The 24,541-nt window shown below is 33.4% G+C and overlaps 2 protein-coding genes across 4 annotated transcripts in view; one reads left to right on the forward strand and one right to left on the reverse strand.

Annotated features, from left to right (window-relative positions):
* Nucleotides 1–7,702, reverse strand: part of LOC143073427 (uncharacterized) — a 31,341-nt gene extending 23,639 nt beyond the window's left edge. Inside the window, exon 1 of one of the 2 annotated variants that reach the window (XM_076248971.1) lies at nucleotides 7,615–7,702. The gene's annotated coding sequence lies outside the window, so the exon portion shown is untranslated. Of the gene's footprint in view, nucleotides 1–7,562 lie in introns of both variants that reach the window. The other variant, XM_076248972.1, reaches the window with a different exon arrangement.
* Nucleotides 7,703–7,906: 204 nt separating this feature from the next.
* LOC143073429 (LIM domain-binding protein 2-like) overlaps nucleotides 7,907–24,541 on the forward strand; it is a 38,932-nt gene continuing 22,297 nt past the window's right edge. For both annotated transcript variants that reach the window (XM_076248974.1, XM_076248975.1), the window contains exons 1-3: nucleotides 7,907–8,028; nucleotides 13,442–13,548; nucleotides 22,330–22,405. In XM_076248974.1, the coding sequence (XP_076105089.1) occupies nucleotides 13,493–13,548; nucleotides 22,330–22,405 (132 nt within the window). In that variant the 5' untranslated portion in view covers nucleotides 7,907–8,028; nucleotides 13,442–13,492. The remainder of the gene's footprint in view (nucleotides 8,029–13,441; nucleotides 13,549–22,329; nucleotides 22,406–24,541) is intronic.

The following is a 24,541-nucleotide window of genomic DNA, read 5'->3' on the forward strand; positions in this document are numbered from 1 at the left end:
GAGGCTAGTATTATTCAACCTGGGTCAGCTTTCGCTAAAATGGACTATCCAAAATACAGGAGAACAGAGTAATCACACGCGAAAATGGGCTCTATGTAGGCGCTAAAATATTCCCTAGTAGTCTTTTTTTTCTCTCGCTAAAATGTCCTGTGCCCAAGCCTGTATTATGTGGTAATAAGCATTGTGTATAAGTTTCATAACATTTGGTTGAGGCAAACTAATGTTAGAGAACGGAAAAAACTTGCAATTAAATGCTAACAAATTTGGATTTAATGTTACTTTAGGGGGATGCCTTATTTGTAACCCCAAGCCATTCAGTGAAGTAAATAACTACCATTAAATTTTCAATTGTTTATTGGATATGGTCAGTGTGTATTTATGTCTCTGATATGGTTGATTGAACATGATAATTTGCAATTTGCACAAAGTCATCAGTCATGTGTAATGTGCTGATTATAAAGTAATTTAATTACAAAGTCATAATATCTGTAAATACCAAACTTTTTATTTATGGTTTTATATGCTTATCTTTTCTTACATCATAGAATAGAATATAATAGAATAGAATATAGTATAGAATATTTTTATTTCCCAAATTACAGGGCCCATTAAGGGCATAAAATCAGATACAATTGATTTACATAATTGGTAACAACAACAATAATAGTCCAATGTAAATATATATTTAGTATATATATAAGCATTGGGCAGAAGCAGAACCAAAACCACATATATATTGTGAATAATTAAAAGAATGAAATTACATTATATGCATTCATTCTCAAATCATTTACTAGTACTTGACTTATATTCAATATGTATACCTGATCAAAACGGTCACAAATATAATTTTTCCATAAGAGTTAAATTTTCTTGGGTAAGAGCCATAACAATTTATAAGATTTATTTAAATTTTTAAAATTATAACAATTGTGAGAAATGTATTTAAAAAAAATCTTCCCTTTGAATATCAAAAAGAGGGCATTCTAACAAAAAATAAAGCTCATCTTCAACTTCACCAATTGAGCAATTTGAACAAAGACTCTCAGATCTTTCTCAAATGTTTTCATATATGCACTCTGTGCTTCTAAAACACTGATTTATGGTAATTAGTTTTAAAACTTTGTTTCTAGTGCAACAAGACAAGTCCTTTGCTGTATTTGTAAGCACCAATTACTACCAAAACATTCTCAAGTCCCATCATGTTTAATCAGCTATGTTTAAAAATGTCGGATTCAGACATTTTCATAAGTGGGGCCCACTGACTGCCTAAGATGGGCCCACTCCAGTCATGCTTCAGTGATTCCCTATATCATCAACCATTTTTATCCCAGAAAAGTGGGGCCCTGGCCCCTGAAAACCCCTCTAAATCCGCCTCTGAAGTCCCAGTTTCTTCTAAAATTTCCAAAATAGAATCCTGTGACTTTCTTTCCTGCATTCTTAAAGGAGATTGCATTCATAATGCTATAAATTAAAATTATTTAATGCGGTCTTCTTAACTTTCAGCTTACAGCTAACAATTCTACCATACAACAAATATAGTTGACCTATTGCTTATATTTAAAGAAAAACAGACCAAAACACAAAAACTTAACACTGAGCAATGAACTGTGAAAATAAGGTCAAGGTCAAATAAAACCTGCGCTACTGACATATAAATCATAAAATATTTCATACACCAAATCTAGTTAATCTATTGCATATAGCATTAGAAAAAAAAATACCAAAACTCAATTAAAAACTTTAACTTTGACCACTGAGCCATGAAAATGAGGTCAAGGTCAGATGACACCTGTCAGCTAGACATGTACACTATACAATCATTCTATACACCAAATAGTAGACCTAATACATACAGCATAAGTAATACAGACCAAAACACAACAACTTAACTATAACCACTGAACCATGAAAATGAGGTCAAGAACATTGGACATGTGACTGACGGAAACTTCCTAACATGAGGCATCTATATACCAAGTATGACGCTTCCAGGTCTTCCACCTTCTAAAATATTAAGCTTTTAAGCACTTAGCTAACGCCGCCGCCGCCGGATCACTATCCCTATAAAAATTAACAATTACAGAGAGGCAAAGACATTGATTATCTTATCAACCACTTCTTCAACAATCTGTTTATTCTTGTTGAATTTCACATGTGTATAACATATTTATAGTTTTGATATAAGTTAAACAAATTTAAAATTTCATTATAATGTCTTTAAACCTTTCAATTTAAAGGGAATGGTTTTATTTTAGGACTAACCTTTTTTTAGGGTTTATTTTAATACAAAGTTTTTTTTTCAATAAATACGTACATGAATACAAGGACACACTCTAATTTTAATTCAATAATTTTGATATTAATTATATTTATTTTTCTAACCTATTTGATTTACATTTGAACATGTCATGCATGTTGAAGAAATTTACAACTTTCCATTTGAAACAAATAATTATATAGATATATATGCCATGCAAATATGAAATATCAAATGACAGAAACATATAATGCATATATTATATGTCTCTAGAATAGACAATATGTAAGATGTAAACATTTATAAATTAGGTATTAATCTGAGTTTGAATTATAAGTAATAAACAAGGTTAAGATTGTAAGTTATACCCAGGGTTTAAATAATATGTAATAAACAGAGTGTGGACTGTAGGTTATAAACAGAGTTTAAATTATAAGTAATAAACAAATTGATATAATGTTACATTGGGGAAGATGTTTATTAATTCATTAATTTTAAGGCAAGTTTAAAAATTGAATAGCATTATTTAAAAAAAGTTAGACTAAAATAATGAGTAAAAGATGTTGTTTCAGGTTTTTTTACTGTTCAAGATTAACAACCAGTATATTGTTAATTTTTTTTGGATGATCATTGTCAACACAAAAAAAACACCATCATAATCAATTAACATTTATGAATTCAGATAAAACACTGAATTATTCAAAAGAATGTTCCCAGGCTAAATGTGATTCCGTAATTGGTCTTGACATGAACATTAACAAAGTCCTTCTACTAAGGGAGTTTAACAACTTGACTAAGTTGGTCCTGAGACTACTGTGCTATACTTAGTCTCTGAGGTCTGTCGCAGATTTTTTTTTATATTTTACTCACAGAAGACACCAAGTCAGTTCAGATTGTACGTGCATGAGACATTTTCAAACAGATTTATCATAAAGTATAAAATATGTCGGGACAATAACAGACTTTTAAGTTATGACCTTGAAAAGCACATTTATAGTATGTTGAGACAAACTCATACCCAGTCTTCCCATTGTGATATGGAATCTTGTGGTACAATTTCAGAGAGATCCATACAATAACACACAAGTTATGGTCCAGACACTACAAAATTGCTTCCCCCCCCCCCCTTATTTCTAAACCTTTGGTACCATAAACCCCGAAATCAATCCCAACTTTTTCTTTGTGGTATTGAACCTTCTGGTAAAATTTCATAGAGATGCATTCATTAAACTTAAGTTTTTGTCCGGAAACCAAATGTGTCTTTGTACGACGCAGACGACAACAAAATCACCCAATATACAGTGATATAGGACGCAAAATATTTTTTTGCGGTCGTATACAAACTTGTTTTAAAAAAAGTTTGTATTTTAAGAAATATATGATTAAAATTTAATAGATTTACTTTTGACAAGGCTTATGAACAATTTTCTAAACAGAGAAATGAACATATGTTACATAAAATTTAATCTACAATTGATAAAATACATCACAAGTGTCAAATGACAGTCATCAAATATGGCTAGGGCCAAATAAAATAAACATCTGCACCATGAGCCATGATACGCCAGTCAAATTTGCAAAGAATAATGTTCAATTACTTCTCAATGGCATACTTGAAATTTCTGAAAATCAAAAGGGGTTCACATAAATAAATATAAACAATTTACAATTTCATGACAATTCCTTAAATCATTTTTGTCAAGCCTTTGACTTTTGTCGAAAAAAGCAATACATTGCGATTCTACATTCCATCGGGTGCATCAAGGGCGTCCACAAATATTCAATCAGTGGTTAAAGTTTTTAAAATTTTAATAACTTTCTTTAACTATCCTGGATTTCTAAGGTACCAAACTTGGACAGAAGCTTATTTATGATTAATAGCTATAGTATGCAGAAGGAAATTTTGTAAAAATATATTTCCAGTTTTTCTATATATTCTTCCAGTTAACAGCACATAAAATCTGCAGATAAAGTTCTCTAAACATTATTACATTCATAAAGTAGGCGAGACACTATGTTCCATGGAACCCTTAAATTCTTTTGAGTTATTGTCCTAAAACTGGGAAATTCCCCTTTTTTCAATGAATAGATATGTAAAATCTTAAATTAAAACAATTCTAAAAGGAGCTTACATCAATAGATGATAAACAATTCACCAAAGTTTTGTGAGAACTGCTGAAAGCATTTTTGAGTTTTTGTCGAAATCTTGGAAATCATCCTTTTTTTAATTATTATGACGGTTAATTAACCCTGAAGAAACTCAATAAACGTAAAATTTAAAATTTATGAAAATCTAAAGGGAGTTCATGCAGAAATGAACTGATACATATAATTCTATATTATATGTCTCTGATATAAACAATTCAGCAGAAGTTCTTGCAAGTCAATGATAGCATTCTTGAGTTATTGTTCGAAAACTTGAAGATCCCTCTTTTTTTAATGATAATTTAACCCCATAACTCAGAAACAAAATCTAAAATTTATTTCATATGAAAGGAAGTTCACATCAAAAGATAAACAAATCACCATGTAATTAATCATTGTAACCCTCATTCTCCATGTATGTAACCATTGTAACCTGAATCCCAATGTATGTAACCATTGTAACCTGAATCCCCATGTATGTAACCATTGTAACCAAATTCTCCATGTATGTAACCATTGTAACCTGATTCCCCATGTATGTAACCATTGTAACCAAATTCTCCATGTATGTAACCATTGTAACCAAATTCTCCATGTATGTAACCATTGTAACCAAATTCTCCATGTATGTAACCATTGTAACCTGATTCCCCATGTATGTAACCATTGTAAACTGATTCTCCATACATGTAACCATTGTAACCTATTTCTCCATGCATGTAACCATTGTAACCCGATTCCCCATGTATGTAACCATTGTAACCCTCATTCTCCATGTATGTAACCATTGTAACCTGAATCCCCATGTATGTAACCATTGTAACCCTCATACTCCATGTATGTAACCATTGTAACCTGACTTTCCCATGTATGTAACCATTGTAACCCGACTTTCCCATGTATGTAACCATTGTAACCCGACTTTCCCATGTATGTAACCATTGTAACCTGATTCCCCATGTATGTAACCATTGTAAACTGATTCTCCATACATGTAACCATTGTAACCTATTTCTCCATGCATGTAACCATTGTAACCTGAATCCCCGTGTATGTAACCATTGTAACCTATTTCTCCATGTATGTAACCATTGTAACCAAATTCTCCATGTATGTAACCATTGTAACCTGATTCCCCATGTATGTAACCATTGTAACCAAATTCTCCATGTATGTAACCATTGTAACCAAATTCTCCATGTATGTAACAATTGTAACCTGATTCCCCATGTATGTAACCATTGTAACCAAATTCTCCATGTATGTAACCATTGTAACCAAATTCTCCATGTATGTAACCATTGTAACCAAATTCTCCATGTATGTAACCATTGTAACCTGTATCCCCATGTATGTAACCATTGTAACCTGTATCCCCATGTATGTAACCATTGTAACCTGAATCCCCATGTATGTAACCATTGTAACCTGACTTTCCCATGTATGTAACCATTGTAACCTGACTTTCCCATGTATGTAACCATTGTAACCTGATTCTCCATGCATGTAACCATTGTAACCTGACTTTCCCATGTATGTAACCATTGTAACCTGATTCTCCATGCATGTAACCATTGTAACCTGACTTTCCCATGTATGTAACCATTGTAACCTGACTTTCCCATGTATGTAACCATTGTAACCTGATTCTCCATGCGTGTAACCATTGTAACCTGATTCTCCATGCGTGTTACCATTGTAACCTGATTCTCCATGCATGTAACCATTGTACTCTGACTTTCCCATGTATGTAACCATTGTAACCCGACTTTTCCATGTATGTAACCATTGTAACCTGATTCTCCATGCATGTAACCATTGTAACCTGACTTTCCCATGTATGTAACCATTGTAACCTGACTAATAACCCATGCATGTAACCATTGTAACCCGACTTTCCCATGTAGGTAACCATTGTAACCTGATTCTCCATGCATGTAACCATTGTAACCTGACTTTCCCATGTATGTAACCATTGTAACCTGACTTTCCCATGTATGTAACCATTGTAACCTGATTCTCCATGCGTGTAACCATTGTAACCTGATTCTCCATGCGTGTAACCATTGTAACCTGACTTTCCCATGTATGTAACCATTGTAACCTGATTTTCCATGTGTGTAACCATTGTAACCTGACTTTCCCATGTATGTAACCATTGTAACCTGACTTTCCCATGTATGTAACCATTGTAACCCGACTTTCCAATGTTTGTAACCATTGTAACCCGACTTTCCCATGTATGTAACCATTGTAACCTGATTCTCCATGCGTGTAACCATTGTAACCTGACTTTCCCATGTATGTAACCATTGTAACCTGATTCTCCATGCGTGTAACCATTGTAACCTGATTCTCCATGCGTGTAACCATTGTAACCTGACTTTCCCATGTATGTAACCATTGTTACATGACTTCCCAATGCATGTAACCATTGTAACCGATTTCTCCATGCATGTTACATTGTTACCCTATTCTTCATGTATGTAACCATTGTAACCTGATTTCCCATGCATATAACCATTGTAACCCGACTTTCCCAGGCTTGTTACAAATTTTTACTGGATTCCCCATGGACAGCCATGCATGTACAGTTTGCAACAGATAAAGTCACTATTGCATATCATTTACTTAAGGTCCATGTGTGTAACCAATGTAACCAATGTAACCATTGCTTCAATGGGGGTAACAAAACAAGATACCTATATTCGGGTGCACATTTTGTGCCATATCTAATCAATAAGGTGTATGAGACAAGCTTAGACAACTCTTTGATACATTTTTAATTGTAGGTATACACCTTATCGCTATTTGTCTGCCATTACTGGATATTAAACAGGTTCCCGCAAAATTTTGACATCCTAAAACAAAATATCTGATGCCACAATGGAAAAGTGATTGTTGTTGACGTCAAAAGTTCAAGCGGCCGGGTCAGCCAGGATTAGCCATAAGGTGTATTGACAATATGAACATGGACACTGTGGCGATATGGACAACACATGTTATGGATGTCTCTAAGGCATCAGAGCTTTAATGCATTATTACTTTGAATAAAAGACCCGTATAGCTATACACTTAAGCCACTTTCATGTTTTGTTATCGTCATCATTTCAACATTTGTTCATTGACATTTTATTGTGAAAAACTTGAATCTAACCTCTCAATGTTATATTTAATTATGTGCTTGATAAATTATAAAGTTGCTATACCATTTCAATTTGTATTGAAGATATATTAACCTGTTTTCATATTGTGATTTATTTTTCAGAATTCTATGGTTTGCATAGTTTCAGTTTCTACACTAAAGTGATACTTTAAGTTCAATCAAAATCCTGGAAGATTATTTTTCTATTCTGACTTCCACTTACATGTCTTATAATTTCTAATAACAACATTGAAATGCTGTATCTTATAGACTTTATTGTCGACAGTAGAAAATATACTTAATTGCCCATTGTATTACAACTTGAAAATGAACACTTTACTACAGACAAAAAATAAAAATCCCATCATGCACCATTTAAAATGTCAACATAAAGAAGTTTCATTTGCATTGTCTTTAAAAATCAATGATATTAATTAATTTCATTCACGTATATTAGTACAGATATTTTGCTTAGCAGGTAAAAGATCTACCTCTTTACGTTTACCACAATAATTTACAATTTTAAGGTCAATTTAACGCAAAAAATAGCATAATACTGCAGAGCACCTGGCTGCGACATGGTTATCGGATTATCTCTATAAAAAAGAGTCCATATATAGCTTTTAGGGAAAGTCAAAGATGCAATCACAGAGTGTCTGTGACCAACATACACTTAAATTTGTCATGAGCTGCCAAACATCTCGTCATAAGCTCAGCTGGCATCTTGAATTAGTTGTTTTGAGTGGGTTTTTTTTACAGGTCTACAGGCTACAAGTACAATGTACACTATAGATTACATTGATGTAGGTCATACCTGCCAACTTTTGAAAATGGCCATGGGGGTTTTTGTGCGCGGCACCATTTTTGAGGGTAGAATTTTTCGCGGCATTTTTTCGTGTGATGATTTGGCTCCTAAAAGTGTCTGACATACTTCTTTTTTGGGGGGTGATAGTTGAAGATGCTATTATAACCTATCTTTTTTTAAATTGTTTGATTGTTGTATTCTTTTTGTTGAGATAAACACCAGTAAGATGACTTTATGTTTGTCTGATACATTGTCAAGAAATAAAAAAAAAGTAATAATTTTAATAATTTAATAACAAAAAAAACCAACAATATATGAGGGTCTGGAAATGGGGGGGGGGGGGGTCTGTTGTTCTGTAAACATTTAATTTTCACCCCTTTTTTCTTTAATCTTCAAAAAATTAACCTCTTTTTTTTCTAATCTTCAAAAGATTTGACCACGCATTTCTCCAATTTTCATTTTTTTTGCCCGTTATTCCCTTATCTTCATTTTTTAAGGGCATTATATTCTTTAATCATTATAATTGTTTGTATTTTACTACCATGTATAGCAAATTGTTTATCCATTCGGTCATTACCATTTATTGTAAATGCGTTTGTGCCAATAAAATATTGTCTAATATTGTCTAATTGTCTAATCATTTAACCCCATCCAAACCCTCATATATTATATAGATCAATATCACAAGCAGTACTAGAATGTTTGGAGACATCATTAAGGCCACCGTGGTCAACTTTAAAGTCTCTGTTGCAAACTTTACAAAAGGCATGTGACAATCCTAACGTTGATTTAGACAACCAGCCCCTGTACTTGACATTCTCCCATTTCTCTAAGTATTTGCACGAAGCAACACGCTTTTTTTTCTAAGGCGATGACAGAACTATTTTGCAAGTGATAACTCGCCCATCATGATTCCAATTTTTATAAATTTAACACCCAAGCTAAAAAAAAAACAACTCAAAATTTCGATTCTTTGATTGTTTACTATGCCGACATTAATCAACTGGTGAATGCGTGATCACTAAATTTTGATTGGATGAAATTTGTCAGACACGATTTGTCTCCCTTGGGAAAACTTTCAAAAGTTCAAAATCGGGAACAAAAATATTTTTCGTGTAAATTTTACTAAAATCGTGTTTTTTGGCTATTTTCACGATCACGATCGTGTAATCGGGACAGAGGGTCAAAATCGTGTAGTACACGCCTAAATCGTGAAAGTTGGCAGGTATGGTAGGTTTACATTATTTTTGTAAACTGATGCCCACTGTATGTTTAATGTGCAATAAAAGATGATAATTCACGCTTCACATTCTTTAACAGTTTAACATTCAAATGTACCAATCCTCCAGTCTGATGCCCAGACTAGTAAATATTAATTCGGACTGGTGAAAAATTTCAAAATTTTCTATAGTTATATAGGGACAAGTTTTGATATTTAGTGTCTGGACTAGTAGATGTAAAAGTTTTTGGTACCCTGGACATGCAGAAGAATTGACAAGTTAACTTGTAAATAATGAACTTTCCTGTAAATTTCCCATGTCACAATGCTCAAGAGTCAAGTTGTAACGCCAGGAAGCAAGTCAACTGGTACCAAGTCAACTCATACTACTGTGAAGTCATACAATCAAGGTTGGGCGGTAAATACCACCCCCGGTATTTACCAGTGGTATTTACCGGTATTTACCGCCCCGGACAATACTCCCCAAGTGGTCAATACTGGCAAATACTGGTCAATTGAAATTTTCATGGTTGTTTCTACTATTAATTGAAGTAAAAACTTGATAAAAAGTCAAATATACTTAAACTTTAATCTTTATGCATGTGTCAGCTTATAAAATTAATGAATTTGATATGTTTCATTCTTACTGATTTAAAATTTAGTTATCATGAATTATGATATTGCATACTTAAGATATATACAAATTTACATTTTATTTCAACATTTTTAAATCAATATATTTTTATTCAAAATGTATGAGTTTACAGGTAATTAAAATTAAAAGTAAATGAAACTACAGGTAAATGAAGTTACATGGGTCTTTTTACCTATCACCTGGCATTGCTAGGTGTGAAAATCTAATTACTAAAACAACAGCCTCCAATAAAAGTTGACAGTACATGGGTTGAAAGTAATAAAATTGATATATGAAGACTCCTTAAACAATAAATTATTTCCTGTCTATTTAACTGTGAGATAATCCCCTTCTTCATGCTGGAAATGGAAATTAGAAGCAGGGACAAAAAGTTTTTATCTTTTACTATAATATTATGTACGTATTAATCAATGTAGATCCCTGTTTGAATTTACAATAGAATTAGAAATGAAAGCATTTAAAATGATTTTAAACACTTTCTTTATAAATTAATTATTAATAGTAATTATAAATGACCAAGTAGATAGTGGTTTTTATAGTAATGACCACTTAAAATTTCAATCGACCAGTATTTGCCGGTATTTCCCAGTATTTCCCGGTATTTACCGGTATTTACCACTGGCATGGTCAATACTAGTATTGACCGCTCTTTTGCCAACCTTGCATACAATTGCTAATTCGTAACACTGCAAACTTGTCATCTTGTTACTAAAGCAGGGTTCTCGCTAAGGATTTTTGAAGGCGAGTCCAGGGACTCGTCAATTTTAGCCATGATGAGTCTAACAGAAAGAAGAAATATTTTATTGCAATACAATGTAATATTTTAGTCTAGATTTCCTTACCATTGCTAACAGAGCATTGAAATGACATTTAATTCAGATCACTTTTAAATTTTTGCTATAAAATGATGATATTTTGTGTTTAACTGTGTTCAGTTTATACAAAATATTTCAAACGATGCATCTGTGGACTCACCAGTTTTGAAAATGGTGAGTCCAGACAGATTTTGATGAGTCCAAGCCTCATGGACTCGCCTTAGCGAGAACCCTGCTAAAGTAATAGTTTTTCCTCTTTTCTGTAGTTTCATGAATCTTGAATGCATTTCCTTCTAGAACTCATCAGCTATATTATTAAAAATGGCATCTCTTTTTGTTTGATTTGGTTTGGGTTTGCATTTTTGCCATGCATCAATATCATAGTTTATGTTTAGCTGAAAATAAATGATTCATTGAAGTTGTCAGACACCATGCATATGCTCTTGGGTCTTATTGGGATATACACAACGTAGGGGAGGGAAACACACATTTATTCAATTTGTCTGTATCATTTCTAAGCTTTTCAAAATGCACTGATCTTGACCATTTCTTGACACCGAGCAAAGTCTTTTGGAATGTCTCAGATTTTTTTTTTTACAGCACTCAGAAAATTTGATCGGTGGAATAAAAGCTACACTAAATAATTTTTTTTATTTTATTTCTCATTTTAACAACACTGAGGTTGTGACTTCGATTGCTGCTTATGCGGTTGCACTCGACTACAATCTTAATTGACTAGGATTGTCAGTTTTCCTATTGAAGGTTAGTTGTTTTGTTTTCTCCCAGCACTCTGGCTCACCCACCAATAAAAACTGGCTGCCACAAAGTAGCCTAAAAGCAGTGCTTTAAAGTGGCTTGAAACACCAAAAATCAAAAATCAAAACACTTTTAAACAAATTCAGGTCAGTAAATTGGTAAACTAACTTATGAAAAATAAAAGGCCTTATAAAAAAAGTTTCAAGTTCTTAAACTTTATACCTTACATGACTTAGACAATATTTGATTGTTAACAAATTTTGTTTTTAAATTTTTACAACAAATTTAATGAAAATGCGGCTGGGTACTTCAAAATACAATGTAAAATGGCCATGCACCATATTTTCCTATCAAATATGGCAATACAATTCAAAAAATGAATGCCATATGCCAAATCTTCCTGTAGAAAATTCTACATGTGTCTAATTAGAAGGAATGTTCAGGAAAGAATTTACTGAACAAAATAAAACATGTAAAAAAAATGAACATTTTTAACTACTTTGTAGCCAGGTACATTGTATCATAAGTAGATCCAAGGGTCCGGAAACAGTCATATATGCCAGACATGACCGATTCGGACACTCAAAAGTCCTAAATCATTTATTGGGATTTAGGTCAAATTTTATTTTTCAACAGAAATAATTTCGGTCATTTCGTTGAGATTGAGTTTCAAATCGCCATTTTAAACATATTTTTGTTTTGTTATCGATTTTATGTAATTAAACTGCCACTCCAGTAAAGTGTTATAATCCTGAGGGCCCTCCTAATAACTATATTAATGCCTCGGGGAGCTATTGGCTAATGATCGCTAATCTCTTTACCTGTGTTTTCAGTTCACACCTGGCTATTTTAATCACAAGCTCCAAACTAATATTATAAAGAAATTAAAATTCTATACCAACTGTCTTCATTATTTAATTACTTTTCAGCTAAGACAATTGTCAATAATGATTTAAAATTAAATTAAAACTTGATTTAATTTACGGATTTTTTTCACTACTAACACGTGCTTTGTTTACTATGATACGCATGCCTGAAATTCTCTTCCGCAGATTTGACACTAAATCGTAAATTTAAAATGATTTCTTGCTAAATAAAGCAAGTGCAACTATTTTCATTAATATTCTTACACTATTAAAGGTAAATATTAAAAAAACGATGTTTTCCTGTGAATTTGATAAACAAAACTAATCCCGGAAATATGTCCGGAATTGTTCGTTTTAGTATTGTCGCATTACATCCGGTTTGAATTTCGACTTCAGAATCGAAAGAAACGTAAGCGATGACTGAGAAAATTACGATTTTGAGTCATTAAAATCATTTTATTCTTAAACTGTTGCCTTGCCTTAATTGCTTTTGATCGATTTTAGGAAAATGGTAGGATAAATCATGAAGTAAACGCGATGCAACAGTGAAACAAGTTCGTTGATGCTACGAGTATGAGCATACTCGTGCAGTAATGAGATTTTGACAATCTGTTTTTGAAAAGGGGCACCAACTTTTATGTTATATGAAAATGACCGAAATTAGGTGAAAAAATTTCCGGATCCTTGAGTAGATCTGATACTAAACAAATAGTGAATGAAAATGAATTTTAAAACAGGTGAAATAAATTAAATTCATGTTTATATTTTCTTGCAGGACATCTACAATTTTGCCATACTGGACAGAGGTCAATTTATCAATCCCAGGATGCCTTCAGGGCAGCCTATGCAGCACCCTATGGACCGGCCAGATCATGGAATGGCGTAAGTTGCAAAAATATTGAGATTTGAAACTATTATTTGAATTTGACAGATCTTTTTATTCATTGCAGTTGTCAATTATTTTTATTTTATGATATTGCATGTGTTACAACAAATAGTTTAAACAGTCAGAATAAGCATAAGATAGATAGATATACATGTATAAAAATGTCATGATCAAGATCTTAGATCATCATGAAGGATTCTCTTCTAGTAAAGGAAGCTAATTGTACAAATCTTGAATTGATACATTTATACATGGCCTTACCAATATGCATATATTACCTTAATACATCCTGTTGGAAAGATGCGTGGTTCCGTCTTCAGGTGAATCCTCCTTCCTCGGCTGTTTCGGCGCTGTCCACTACAACCTCCAGAGGTGCGCCGACTGGGGTGATCAAGTCCCAGCCCGAAACCACTTGGCTATCCATCCCTGCCTCTACACTTTACTGCTTCCACTGTTCTGACCTTTTCCTCCATAACCACATTGATGCTGTCTCTGCCTCTTTACACAAGTTCCCTATCAGTTTACTTCTTTCCCCTCCAACAATACCAAGTGCTCTCAATGCTCGCCACATAGACTGTCCAACAAACCCTCTGCTTCCCACTTCCACTGGAAATAACCATACCCTCCATCCATTGTCTCTACATTCTGCAAGTAGATCTTGGTACTTCAGTCTCTTTCTTTCGTAGGCATCTTCTATTCTTTCTTCCCATGGTACGGTTAGTTCCAGCAGGATTGCCTGTTTTGTTGAGGCTGACCAAATGACGATGTCAGGTCTCTGGTTTGTTACTGCAATCTGTGGAGGGAATTGTAACTTCTGTTTAAGATCTACCAACATTTGCCAATCAGTTGCTGTTACCAATAAACCACTTCCTTCCACCTTCTTCTTCTGACCTTTCTCTCCTTCCTTAACAAAATTGACAAAAGTAAGTCCTTCCTTGTTTTTCCTTGGCTTCCTGATGTTTCTCTCTAGGGTGTCTGCTAGTGTCCCTAATACCTTGTCGTGTCGCCATGTATACCTCCCGTCTTTCAAAGCACTCGAGCATGATGATAATATGTGCTCCAAGTTTGCTGGCTTACCACAAAGAACACACTTTGGGTCGTCTATCAATCCCCATGTTGCTAGATTTGTTGGGCTTGGCAATACATCATATACTGACTTCAGCTTAAATTGCAACCTATGTGGCTCCATCTTCCAGATCTCATTCCATCCTAACTTCTGCTGTCTTGCTCCCTCCCAGTTTAACCAGCTTCCCTGCTTCTTCATGCTCACTGCCTTTACCATTCTACTATCTTCTTCCATTGATCGTACCTCTTTCTGTACCAGATGTCTTTTTTCTTCCACTGTTGCTGTTCTCCATTTTGCTGTAGGTGTAACATCCAGCCCCTGTCTTCCAACTGCAACTCTGCCCACTATCTCACTGTGTTTTAATCGTGACTCAGCATCTTCTATCGTCTTCTTTGTTGACCACTTCCTTCCAGTTCTTATTTCTACTTTTGCTGATCGTACTTTCTCATCCCTGCTGTTTTTTAACGTCAGATGTTGTCTAACCTTGGTCACCTTGAATTCCTCAGTGATTGACTTGAGTGGTAGCTGTAACTTGGTTCCTAAACTGTATAGGCCCACACTGCTGAAACTGCGTGGTACTCCAAGCCATCTACGTAAGTTACTGTTTGATATTCTTTCCATTCCCTCTACCGTTGTCATTGGTACATCATACACAAGAAGTGGCCACAGCAGCCGAGGCAATATCCCATGCTGGTAAATCCATGCCTTGTACTTTCCTGGTAGTCCACTCTTATCTACTGCCTTTAACCAGTCGTCCAACTGCTTATATGTATCTTCCACATTCAACTTATCTGACAAGGTGTTGTTGAACCATTTTCCGAGACACTTAACTGGCTTCTCTGAGACTGTTGGTATTATTTCGTCTCCTATTTTAAACCTTTCCTCCTTGACTTTACCATTCTTCACTACCAAACTTCTGGATTTGCTAGGCTTCACTTTCATTCTTGCCCAGGTGATCATCTTATCAAGCTCTTGTAGTGTCCACCTGGCTTCGATAACTGTCTTTGTGCTTATTGTCATATCATCCATGAATGCTCTTCCTGGTGGTTGCCGTACTCCTGACTTCATCCATGGACCTCTGCTCTTCTTCTCTACTGACTTCACAATCATATTCATTGCTGCGGAGAAAAGGATGACAGATATCGTGCATCCTGTCACTATTCCCACTTCTAAACGTTGCCATGATGTTGTAAAATCCCCAACGGTAAATCTCAGCTGCAGATGGTTGAAGTACTCTCTTATCAGCTCTCTTACACCGTCAGGTACATGGTATCTCTCCAGCATCAACTCAACTAACTTGTGTGTTACTGTCCCATATGCATTCGCTAAATCCAGCCAGACAACTGCGAGCTCTCCCTTTGAATATTTCGCTTCTCGGATTATCTGTGATAATACGCTTGTGTGTTCAATGCAGCCTGATACACCTGGTACCCCTCCTTTCTGTACTGCAATGTCAATGTACTCGTTGCTCAGCATGTAGTTTGTCATCCTTTTAGCAAGAATAGCAAGAAATATCTTTCCTTCTACATTTAACAGTGAGATGGTTCTAAACTGTTTTAATGTTTCTGACTTCTCTTCCTTTGGTATAAAGCACCCTTCTGCCTTGTGCCAACTCTCTGCTAGTCGACCTCTTCTCCAGATGACTCTTATTAACTTCCATAGACGTCTTGTAATTCTCTGACAGTTCTTGTATACCTTATATGGTACTCCATTTGGACCTGGTGCTGATGCTGCCCTTCCTTTCTTGATAACATCTACTACCTCTTTTAACTTTGGTGGTGATTCATCAAAAACCTGCTCTGGATCCTCCGGGCGTATAAGTTGTTCTATATCTGGGAGTTCGTCTTCCCTTTTTGGATCACTGTGCATTTCTCTTAAATATTCTTCTACTTCCTCTTTACTAGCTTTTAGTTGTCCTGATCCTTTCTTCCCCAACAATCTTGATGTATAAAATTGGAAAGGATCTGATGTAAATTGAGCTCTTGCTTTCTCTCTCTTTTTCCTCCTTTTCCTAGTTCTCTCTGCTCTCCTTGTGATCTTGAGTTTCTTCCTGATGGTGTCCCTCAGCTCAGATAATGCTGGTTTTTCATCCTCTGATGCCTGATTATATCTTTTCTTAAGTTGCCTTAGGTCTTTCCTCATCTTTGCTATTTTGGATTCTCTTCTGTTCTTTTGACCCTCTCGCCTCACCACCTCTTTCTCATCTGCACCAAATCTGTCCATACCTATGTTGTAAATAAATGATGTCATTGATTCTCAAATTTTGCCAAAAAAAAGTCTTATAATGCCCCAGCCGTAGCGGAGGGGGCATTAAGTTTTACGCTTGTCCATCAGTATGCATCCCAAAATTGGTTTCCGTTCTCTAACTTGAGTTTGCCTCAACCATACATTGTACGTTATGAAACTTATACTCAATGCTCATTACATTGTACCACAAAACACAGATCAAGTTTGAATTTTGATGGCATCACTTTAACCGTTCTAGAGCTACATGTATCCCCATTTACAAATGGAAAAGTTATGAATTTTTTAGTTTCAGTTCTCTAACTTGAGTTTGCCTCAACTAAATGTTATAAAACTTAATAAAAAATGCTTAATACCACAAAATGCAGATCAAGTTTGAATTTGGTGGGGTCACTTTAACTATTAATTCTTTAGTTATGCTCCTTAATAAACAGGGAAAAAAAGGTAAAATATTTAGTTTTTCGTTCTCTACCAAATGTTATGCAACGTATACACAATGCTTACTACCACAAAACACAGATCAAGTTGAATTTTGGTAGCATCACTTTTATTGTTCGTTAGTTATATCCCTTTATAGTGTTGTATGCAAGCGGAGGCATCATCTGTTTCCATGGGGACACAGTCTCCATTTATTTAAGATATTGTTTGTGTTTGTGAACATGTTGAACTGAGATTTATTTTAGAAATAATCAATGGAAGCCATAGATTTGTTTGAAAGTTAAACATGGCCTTGACAGTGATATTCAAATTTTATCCTGAGCATTAGTGAGGGATAAAATTAACGAGTATCACGGCTCAGACCATGTGTAAATTTACAACAAATCTATGGCTTCCATGGATTATTTCAATTCTAAAAGGACAAATATGGTCATTAAAAACTGAAGTGAGGTTGGATATGCTGTGTTTGTGATAGTTCTATTTTACCCCCTGTTAAATGTATATAAAGCTAGACAAATATGATAAATCTATAACTTGCACAAATTATTTCTTAATAAATGCCAGAAAAAATGTGTTTTAATTCCTTTGATTCTCAACTTCAACATTTGCCATTTTTGATTAACTTTTTTTTCTTGTAAGCTACTGCTAAATCCACTGACTGTTGAAATTTCATAACTAAGGAACTGCCATGTTGACTTGCTGAAATAAGTAAATGTGCAAATAATGCAATAGATAGACAATGAAACAACACCTACCTCAAAACTTCGTTTTAATGCAATATTTTTTCTGAATTTGGAGAGTTAACACATCCGAAAAACCTTCAGTTTTTGATGTTTCTTTGGTATGTCAAGTTTTGAAGTAACTTTAATGCGCCAAAAGCATTGTTAGAATTTTACAGAATTTTATTTTAATTTTGTACATTTTTGTCATCTCTAATGCATTATGTTTTTTGCTATGCTATATATGCCTCTGCTGGTGGACTGTTAGTCCCCGAGGGTATCACCAGCCCAGTAGCCTGTACTTCGGTACTGGCATGAAAATACAGATTTTTTTGTGTTATTAAAATTTGCTGTTACAAAATGTTAGAAATTATTATAAATTAAGGAATGTATCTCCCTCATGCAAAGCTCTGATTCTTTCACAGATTTGGCTATACTTTTTGGACCTTTTGGATTATAGCTCTTCATCTTTTATATAAGCTTTGGATTTCAAATATTTTGGCCACGAGCATCACTGAAGTGACATGTATTGTCGAAATGCGCATCTGGTGCAGGAAAATTGGTACCGTTTATCTTATTCCATTGATATCAGAAATTCAGATCCCAAATTATTCACCAATACGTGTACAACATGAAACTCTTGTGAACCCTCATAATTATAACTTTTTTTTTTAAGTATAAATAAAAAAATTATCTTTGATTTTGCTATTAATTTGAATTTTGTAATTGTTGTACATGTATATGAGAATTTTGAGTTATCTCCCATTGTATACTTTTTACATTAAATTTTTTTAGTATTATCTCAGAGCTAAATGCAATGTTTTCATTTCTGGGGGAAAAAAACCAAAATGATTCAAATAAAATTGAGAATGGAAATGGGGAATGTGCCAAAGAGACAACAACCCGACCATAGAGCAGACAACAGCAGAAGGTCACCAACAGGTCTTCAATGCAATGAGAAATTCTCGCACCCGGAGGCGTCCTTCAGCTGGCCCCTAAACAAATATATACTGGTTCAGTGATAATGAACCCTTTATATGTTTTGAAAATCATGCATATTCCAGTAACCAAAAGATAAAACTTCTGAATTGCTACATGTGCCAATAGTTTTGATGAATTGCAATAATTAATTTCAAATCTATCTCTATGTATTTCAACCCAAATGTTCTACAAAAGTTCCTAAACTTGATACTGGGGTATTTTAACATTCTTTTGTTTTGTTATTGCAAGAACTTGATGGTAATAGAATATTCAAGTTAGCAAAAATCAAGGGAGGCTAATCTGATATAGTATGGTTGTACATCAAACTATCAATTTATATGTATCATATATATAGGGACCTACTCGCTATGACATTATTGAATGGTTTTATTAGTTACATACCCTTATAAGTAACCTATTGTAGCCCCTGCAACTTAGAAATGCTGTCCATCAGAAGTTGTTTGTGCTCTCATGTGTACAGTTCTTGACAGATTTTTATGAAACGCTTCTATAAGCAATGTCTATCACAAGTTCGTAAATCAGTGACGGATCCAAAAAAATCAAAAGAGTTATACCCCTTTGGATATATTAATTATATTGGAAATTGCAATGTATTTGCTCTCAAGCCTTCATTTCTATTAATTATAGACTTGTTTATATTTTTTCGTTTGGGCTTGTATCATATTTTCCCTCTGGTTTATATGATCCGTTCATCCTGTTTTGACTCTTTAAAATTCAAGAGTCTTTCCTAAATTGTGGTAAATTACATGGCCTTCCAAATACCGTTTTCAATCCCTAATATCACTGTAGAGACATTTATTGTCAAAACTGGGATCGGGTTTACAAATTTTTGCACCTCATGTTTGTGGTATGACATCTTTGCCGAAAGTTTATTGTTTTCTGTTTTGTAATAAATTAATATTAAGATCCATTTTGTTACATCTTGTGATCAATTTATTAGGCAATCGCCAATGGCAGTCAGCAGGGTTTAAGAACATCAGTTGTTTGACATGTTAGTCAAATGCGTTTTGTTAAATATACTTTTTCACTTTTTTGGTCTTTTCGGAAAATGTTGTTTGTGGTGTTTTTAGACCCTATTACAACGAAATTAGTTTTACATGCACACATATAAAAATTGCGGTTTTTATCCAACCCAATCATAGATTCCCTATTTCCATTCTTTATTTTTGTAATTGTACATTATTTCCTCTGGATAACTCTCCATTGGTGAAAGATTTAAATAATGAAAAATTATTCAGATTAAAGTTGTGGAGAGGGATTCTCTATTGAGGAGGGTGAGGGAATGGCCTTTAAGAGGGTCAGGGTGGTTACATACACTGTCTATGCCCCCACCTGAATCCATTTTTGTTATATATAACACACTTTGACATATATATTTATATAAAATATTTGGAAGACAAATATGTCCAAGTCAAATACAATAATAGTAATAAACTGTGGTCCTATATTTTAACATGGTCAAGAATATTCACTCCTTATATATATATGTGGTCAAATGACCTTTAGAAGTACAAATGTACTTACCATTTACATATATACCTCATTGTATAATTTTAGTGTATTTAAAAATGTGACAAAACATGATGTATCAAAATATTACTAGGATCCTTAACTATCCTGATTTCTTAGTTAGCCCTTCTCATCTTGTACATCTCCTTGTTTTATAAACTTCCCATTTTGTTTTGGTATGTCATTGAACATTCCATTATAGTATTAATATTTAGGTGTGTCAGTATATGATTTAAAAAAAAGTACAGCAGTTACTTTGAAATTTTTTTCTATTTAATAGAAAAAAATTTCAAAGTAACTGCTGTACTTTTTTTAAATCATATTGCAACAAGTACATGTTTCCTATTATTTCCATGTACATTTTACACTGTGTTTTAAAAGTTTTCTAGAGTCAATGTTGTTTATTTTAATTCCTATAGAATTTTACCACATTTTGCAAAAAATCTTTTCCTCAGAGGCAGATTTTGAGGGGCCAGGGGTCCTCCCCTCCCCTTTGACTGGAAAAAAAAATGGTTAATTATATAGGGAATCATTGAAGCATGACCACAGCAGGCCCCCTCTCAGTCAGTCAGAGAGCCCCCACTTATGAAAATTTCAGGATACACCACTGTTCCATATTTTAACATTTCTTTTTACATGTATAAGTATTTATTTGCACAAATATGTGTCCTGAATAGAAGAACCTCCTGTGGAGCTTCTTTCAATGATTTTGTTAACACTTGATTAGAGTACTTTTATTTTCAAATAGAAATCTGTCTGTAAATTAACCATGACTAACATCAAGGGGACTAAATATTGGAATACAATTCTTAAAGAATAAACATGTGGCCTTGCGTAATGTACCTTTGAATAACATACAAGCTGGAAATAAAACTTTATAAAAAATTCCTGTATATCTTGTCAGGATTTATATATATATATATATATATATATATATATAAAGAATTCACAGGTCATGGTTTATTCATGGCCATTACACAGATAAATACTAAATGTTTTCAGATTTCAATTCATAATCCAAGGCCCCTTTCACTAAAAGTTAGCTATAAATTTGTGTATCCTGAAATATTTTCAATCTAATTGTGCACAAGTGTCATTAAATTTTAAAATTATTATATCTTTATTCCCCGTCTTTGTACTTGAAATCTAGCCCCCCTTTTTGTTCCAATTTTAGTTTATTCCTAGGAATCTCTTTTATACAAAACAGGAAGATCACTATACAATGTACATGAATTTTGGTTTGGAAATAAAATCATATTCTTTTGTATTGTATTATCATAATGTCATAATTACCTTATGTTTTACCATATAACATCAGCTTAATTTATTTCTTGTAAAATAATCTTCAAAAAAAAAAGAATTATAAACACAAGAAGTGTTAATTTGTTTCATTATTTAATTAACTGTTATAATATATTAACATTACAAAAAAGTTCATGTATAAAAAACAGGGGAAAATCATTTTAAAATTTCCCATATTTAGATTATATATCAAATGGTGTTAACGACCAAGAAATTATACTATTGTCCCCATCTTGTGCCTCTAAGGAAATGTAAGATGATTTAGGTCCTGAGTTAGATAAAGTAGGACAATTTCCTATGGACACCCCCTAACAACACTTATTGTTTTATAGTGGGGCACCTGGTGTCCTGATTAAATTATACTACACACATGCGAGAGGAAGATACTACAGATAATTGATATTTACGTGGGAAAGTGGTTTTTTTGACGATGTACATACAATGAATTGTTTAAACTATGATCCTTTTTATTTGTCACCATTTTCTATGTTATATAGGAGACATACTCCGTACATGGGACAGCCAGACTATAGGATTCATGAGCTGAATAAAAGACTACAACAACGAAGTGAGGTAAGCTGGATTTATTTCTAGTAAGTAACATTCTGTGACTTCTAAGGAGAAGGGTCTCATTCAGAAGCAGTGAAAAATGAACTGGGCGACTCCAATGGTAGAGAAAGTGATCCTTTGTTTGAAATGCTTTTCAAGGAATAAGTATTTAAAAGTTCAAACCAAATTTTGGCTTTCTGTGACTAACGAATTGAGTCTTTTTTCAAAACATTGCATTGGTCTGCCACTCATTTGTGCATGCTTTGAAGATAAGATTTAAGTGTTACTTTTGTATATGTGATTAGTCCAATTTTATGTTTGTTGAACAATGAAAAATCATTCGAGGAAGACTTTTATAGAGAAAATTAAGATCCGGCAGAGATGTTATTTACTGAGAATTTTCAGTTACACACTATAAAATTGATAATAATTATCTTTTTTGACTAGAAAATTTAGAATTGTTAGTCTTATTAAGCCATCAGGCATGGGGAACATGACCAATTTTAAAATGGACTATTTGCTGCCAGAAAAAGGCCCTGTTTGTTATAATTGACTATTTACTGCACTTTATAAGGCCCTATCAAATATACATTTGTAATACAATGTACATGTAGGTATTTTACTGTAAAAAACATGAAGTCAGCAGCTGTAGTGAACCATTTATTATTAAGATTTAATTTGGAAAATAATTTGGAAATATTAGATAAAGGCAACAGTACAACGTAGTATACTGCTGTTCAAAAGTCATGAATTTATTGAAAGAAAACAAATCTGGGTAACAAACTAAAACCAAGGGAAACACATCAACTATAACACATGTATAATAGGAAAACAACTAAAAAACAGAAACACTGAAGTTCAACAAAACAAATGCCAATATACATAGAAACGAACTATTTGGTAATGAAGTAAACCACGGTCCTGTCAACTGCTGTAGTGGACTATTTGCTGATAAATGAGGTCCAGTTATATATTAGGGACTATTTACTGTCCTGTCAACTGCTACAGTGGACCTTTGACTATTTACTGATAAATGAGGTCCTGTTATATTTATTAAGTACTACTTACAGGAAATGAGGTCTTGTCAGTTACAATGAACTTTTTAATATTTATGAGGTCCTGTAAATTTTAATGGACTTTTAACCACAAAATGATATCCTGTTAATTATAGTGGACCTACCAACTACTTATGATGGATTCTTTGGTTGAAGATAAGGTCTGGTTAGTTGTTGTGGACTATTCACTGATATATATGGTTCCTGACTTGATGTCAGTCATTAAGGAATTGATAGCTTTGAAGGGACTATTTTTTGTTTTGCTTTCTGTATTTTTGACTAAATGTAGTAATAGGAATTTGATTTTGATAAAAGATTATGAAATATCATTTGTTTTAATAAGACCTTTTTTTTTTCATTTCGAATATAGTATTTGCATTCAAATATTCAACAAGTTAAACATAAGTGTATTGTGTATTTGCATTTAGTGAATGAACTTAACATATTTTTAAATAAAATAAAGTTATGTGAAGTATGATGAAAGGTTACCAGATAACAACAGGAAACCAGGCCATGTTTCCTGTTATGTTACATTATAATTATTACCTTCTCTGCTTGTTTCAGCACATTATATGATTTATTATGACAAGCAACAAAAATTTGTCATCGTTTTTAATTGGCTTTTAAATTTATGTGCTAAAATGATTTTAAACAATTCGCTTTTTTTGAGGTAAATTGGTTCCTAGTTTGTGAAACTATATATATAGCTAGTTAATTAGGGTGCCATTACTTGGACTGTTTTACAGTGTTTACATGGTATTTTTCTTAGCAATTATTCTTAGAACCTGATTTGGCTATTTAAGTTTTTAGTTTGAGCCTGGGTTTTTTTCTTCAGAAAGCTATGTTTCACTGCTATGAATGTTATTTCTATGAATGAAATAGTTGCACTGAAAATCAACAACATTTGCGGTTATCTTGCCTTACAGTTACATTTCATGCTTAATTAAGTGACTAACATTTTTAGTATTTCATTCATTTCTTTCAAAAGGATGATATTTTGAACCATGTTAGTGTGAGTCAGTAATATTTTACATCTCACCTTGCCTAAATTACTGCATAATTCAAATTAAATGAGACTGGACATGAAAATGTAAGGAATGATCTT

Source organism: Mytilus galloprovincialis, chromosome 4 (assembly GCF_965363235.1).
Source record: "Mytilus galloprovincialis chromosome 4, xbMytGall1.hap1.1, whole genome shotgun sequence".
Taxonomy (NCBI): domain Eukaryota; kingdom Metazoa; phylum Mollusca; class Bivalvia; order Mytilida; family Mytilidae; genus Mytilus; species Mytilus galloprovincialis.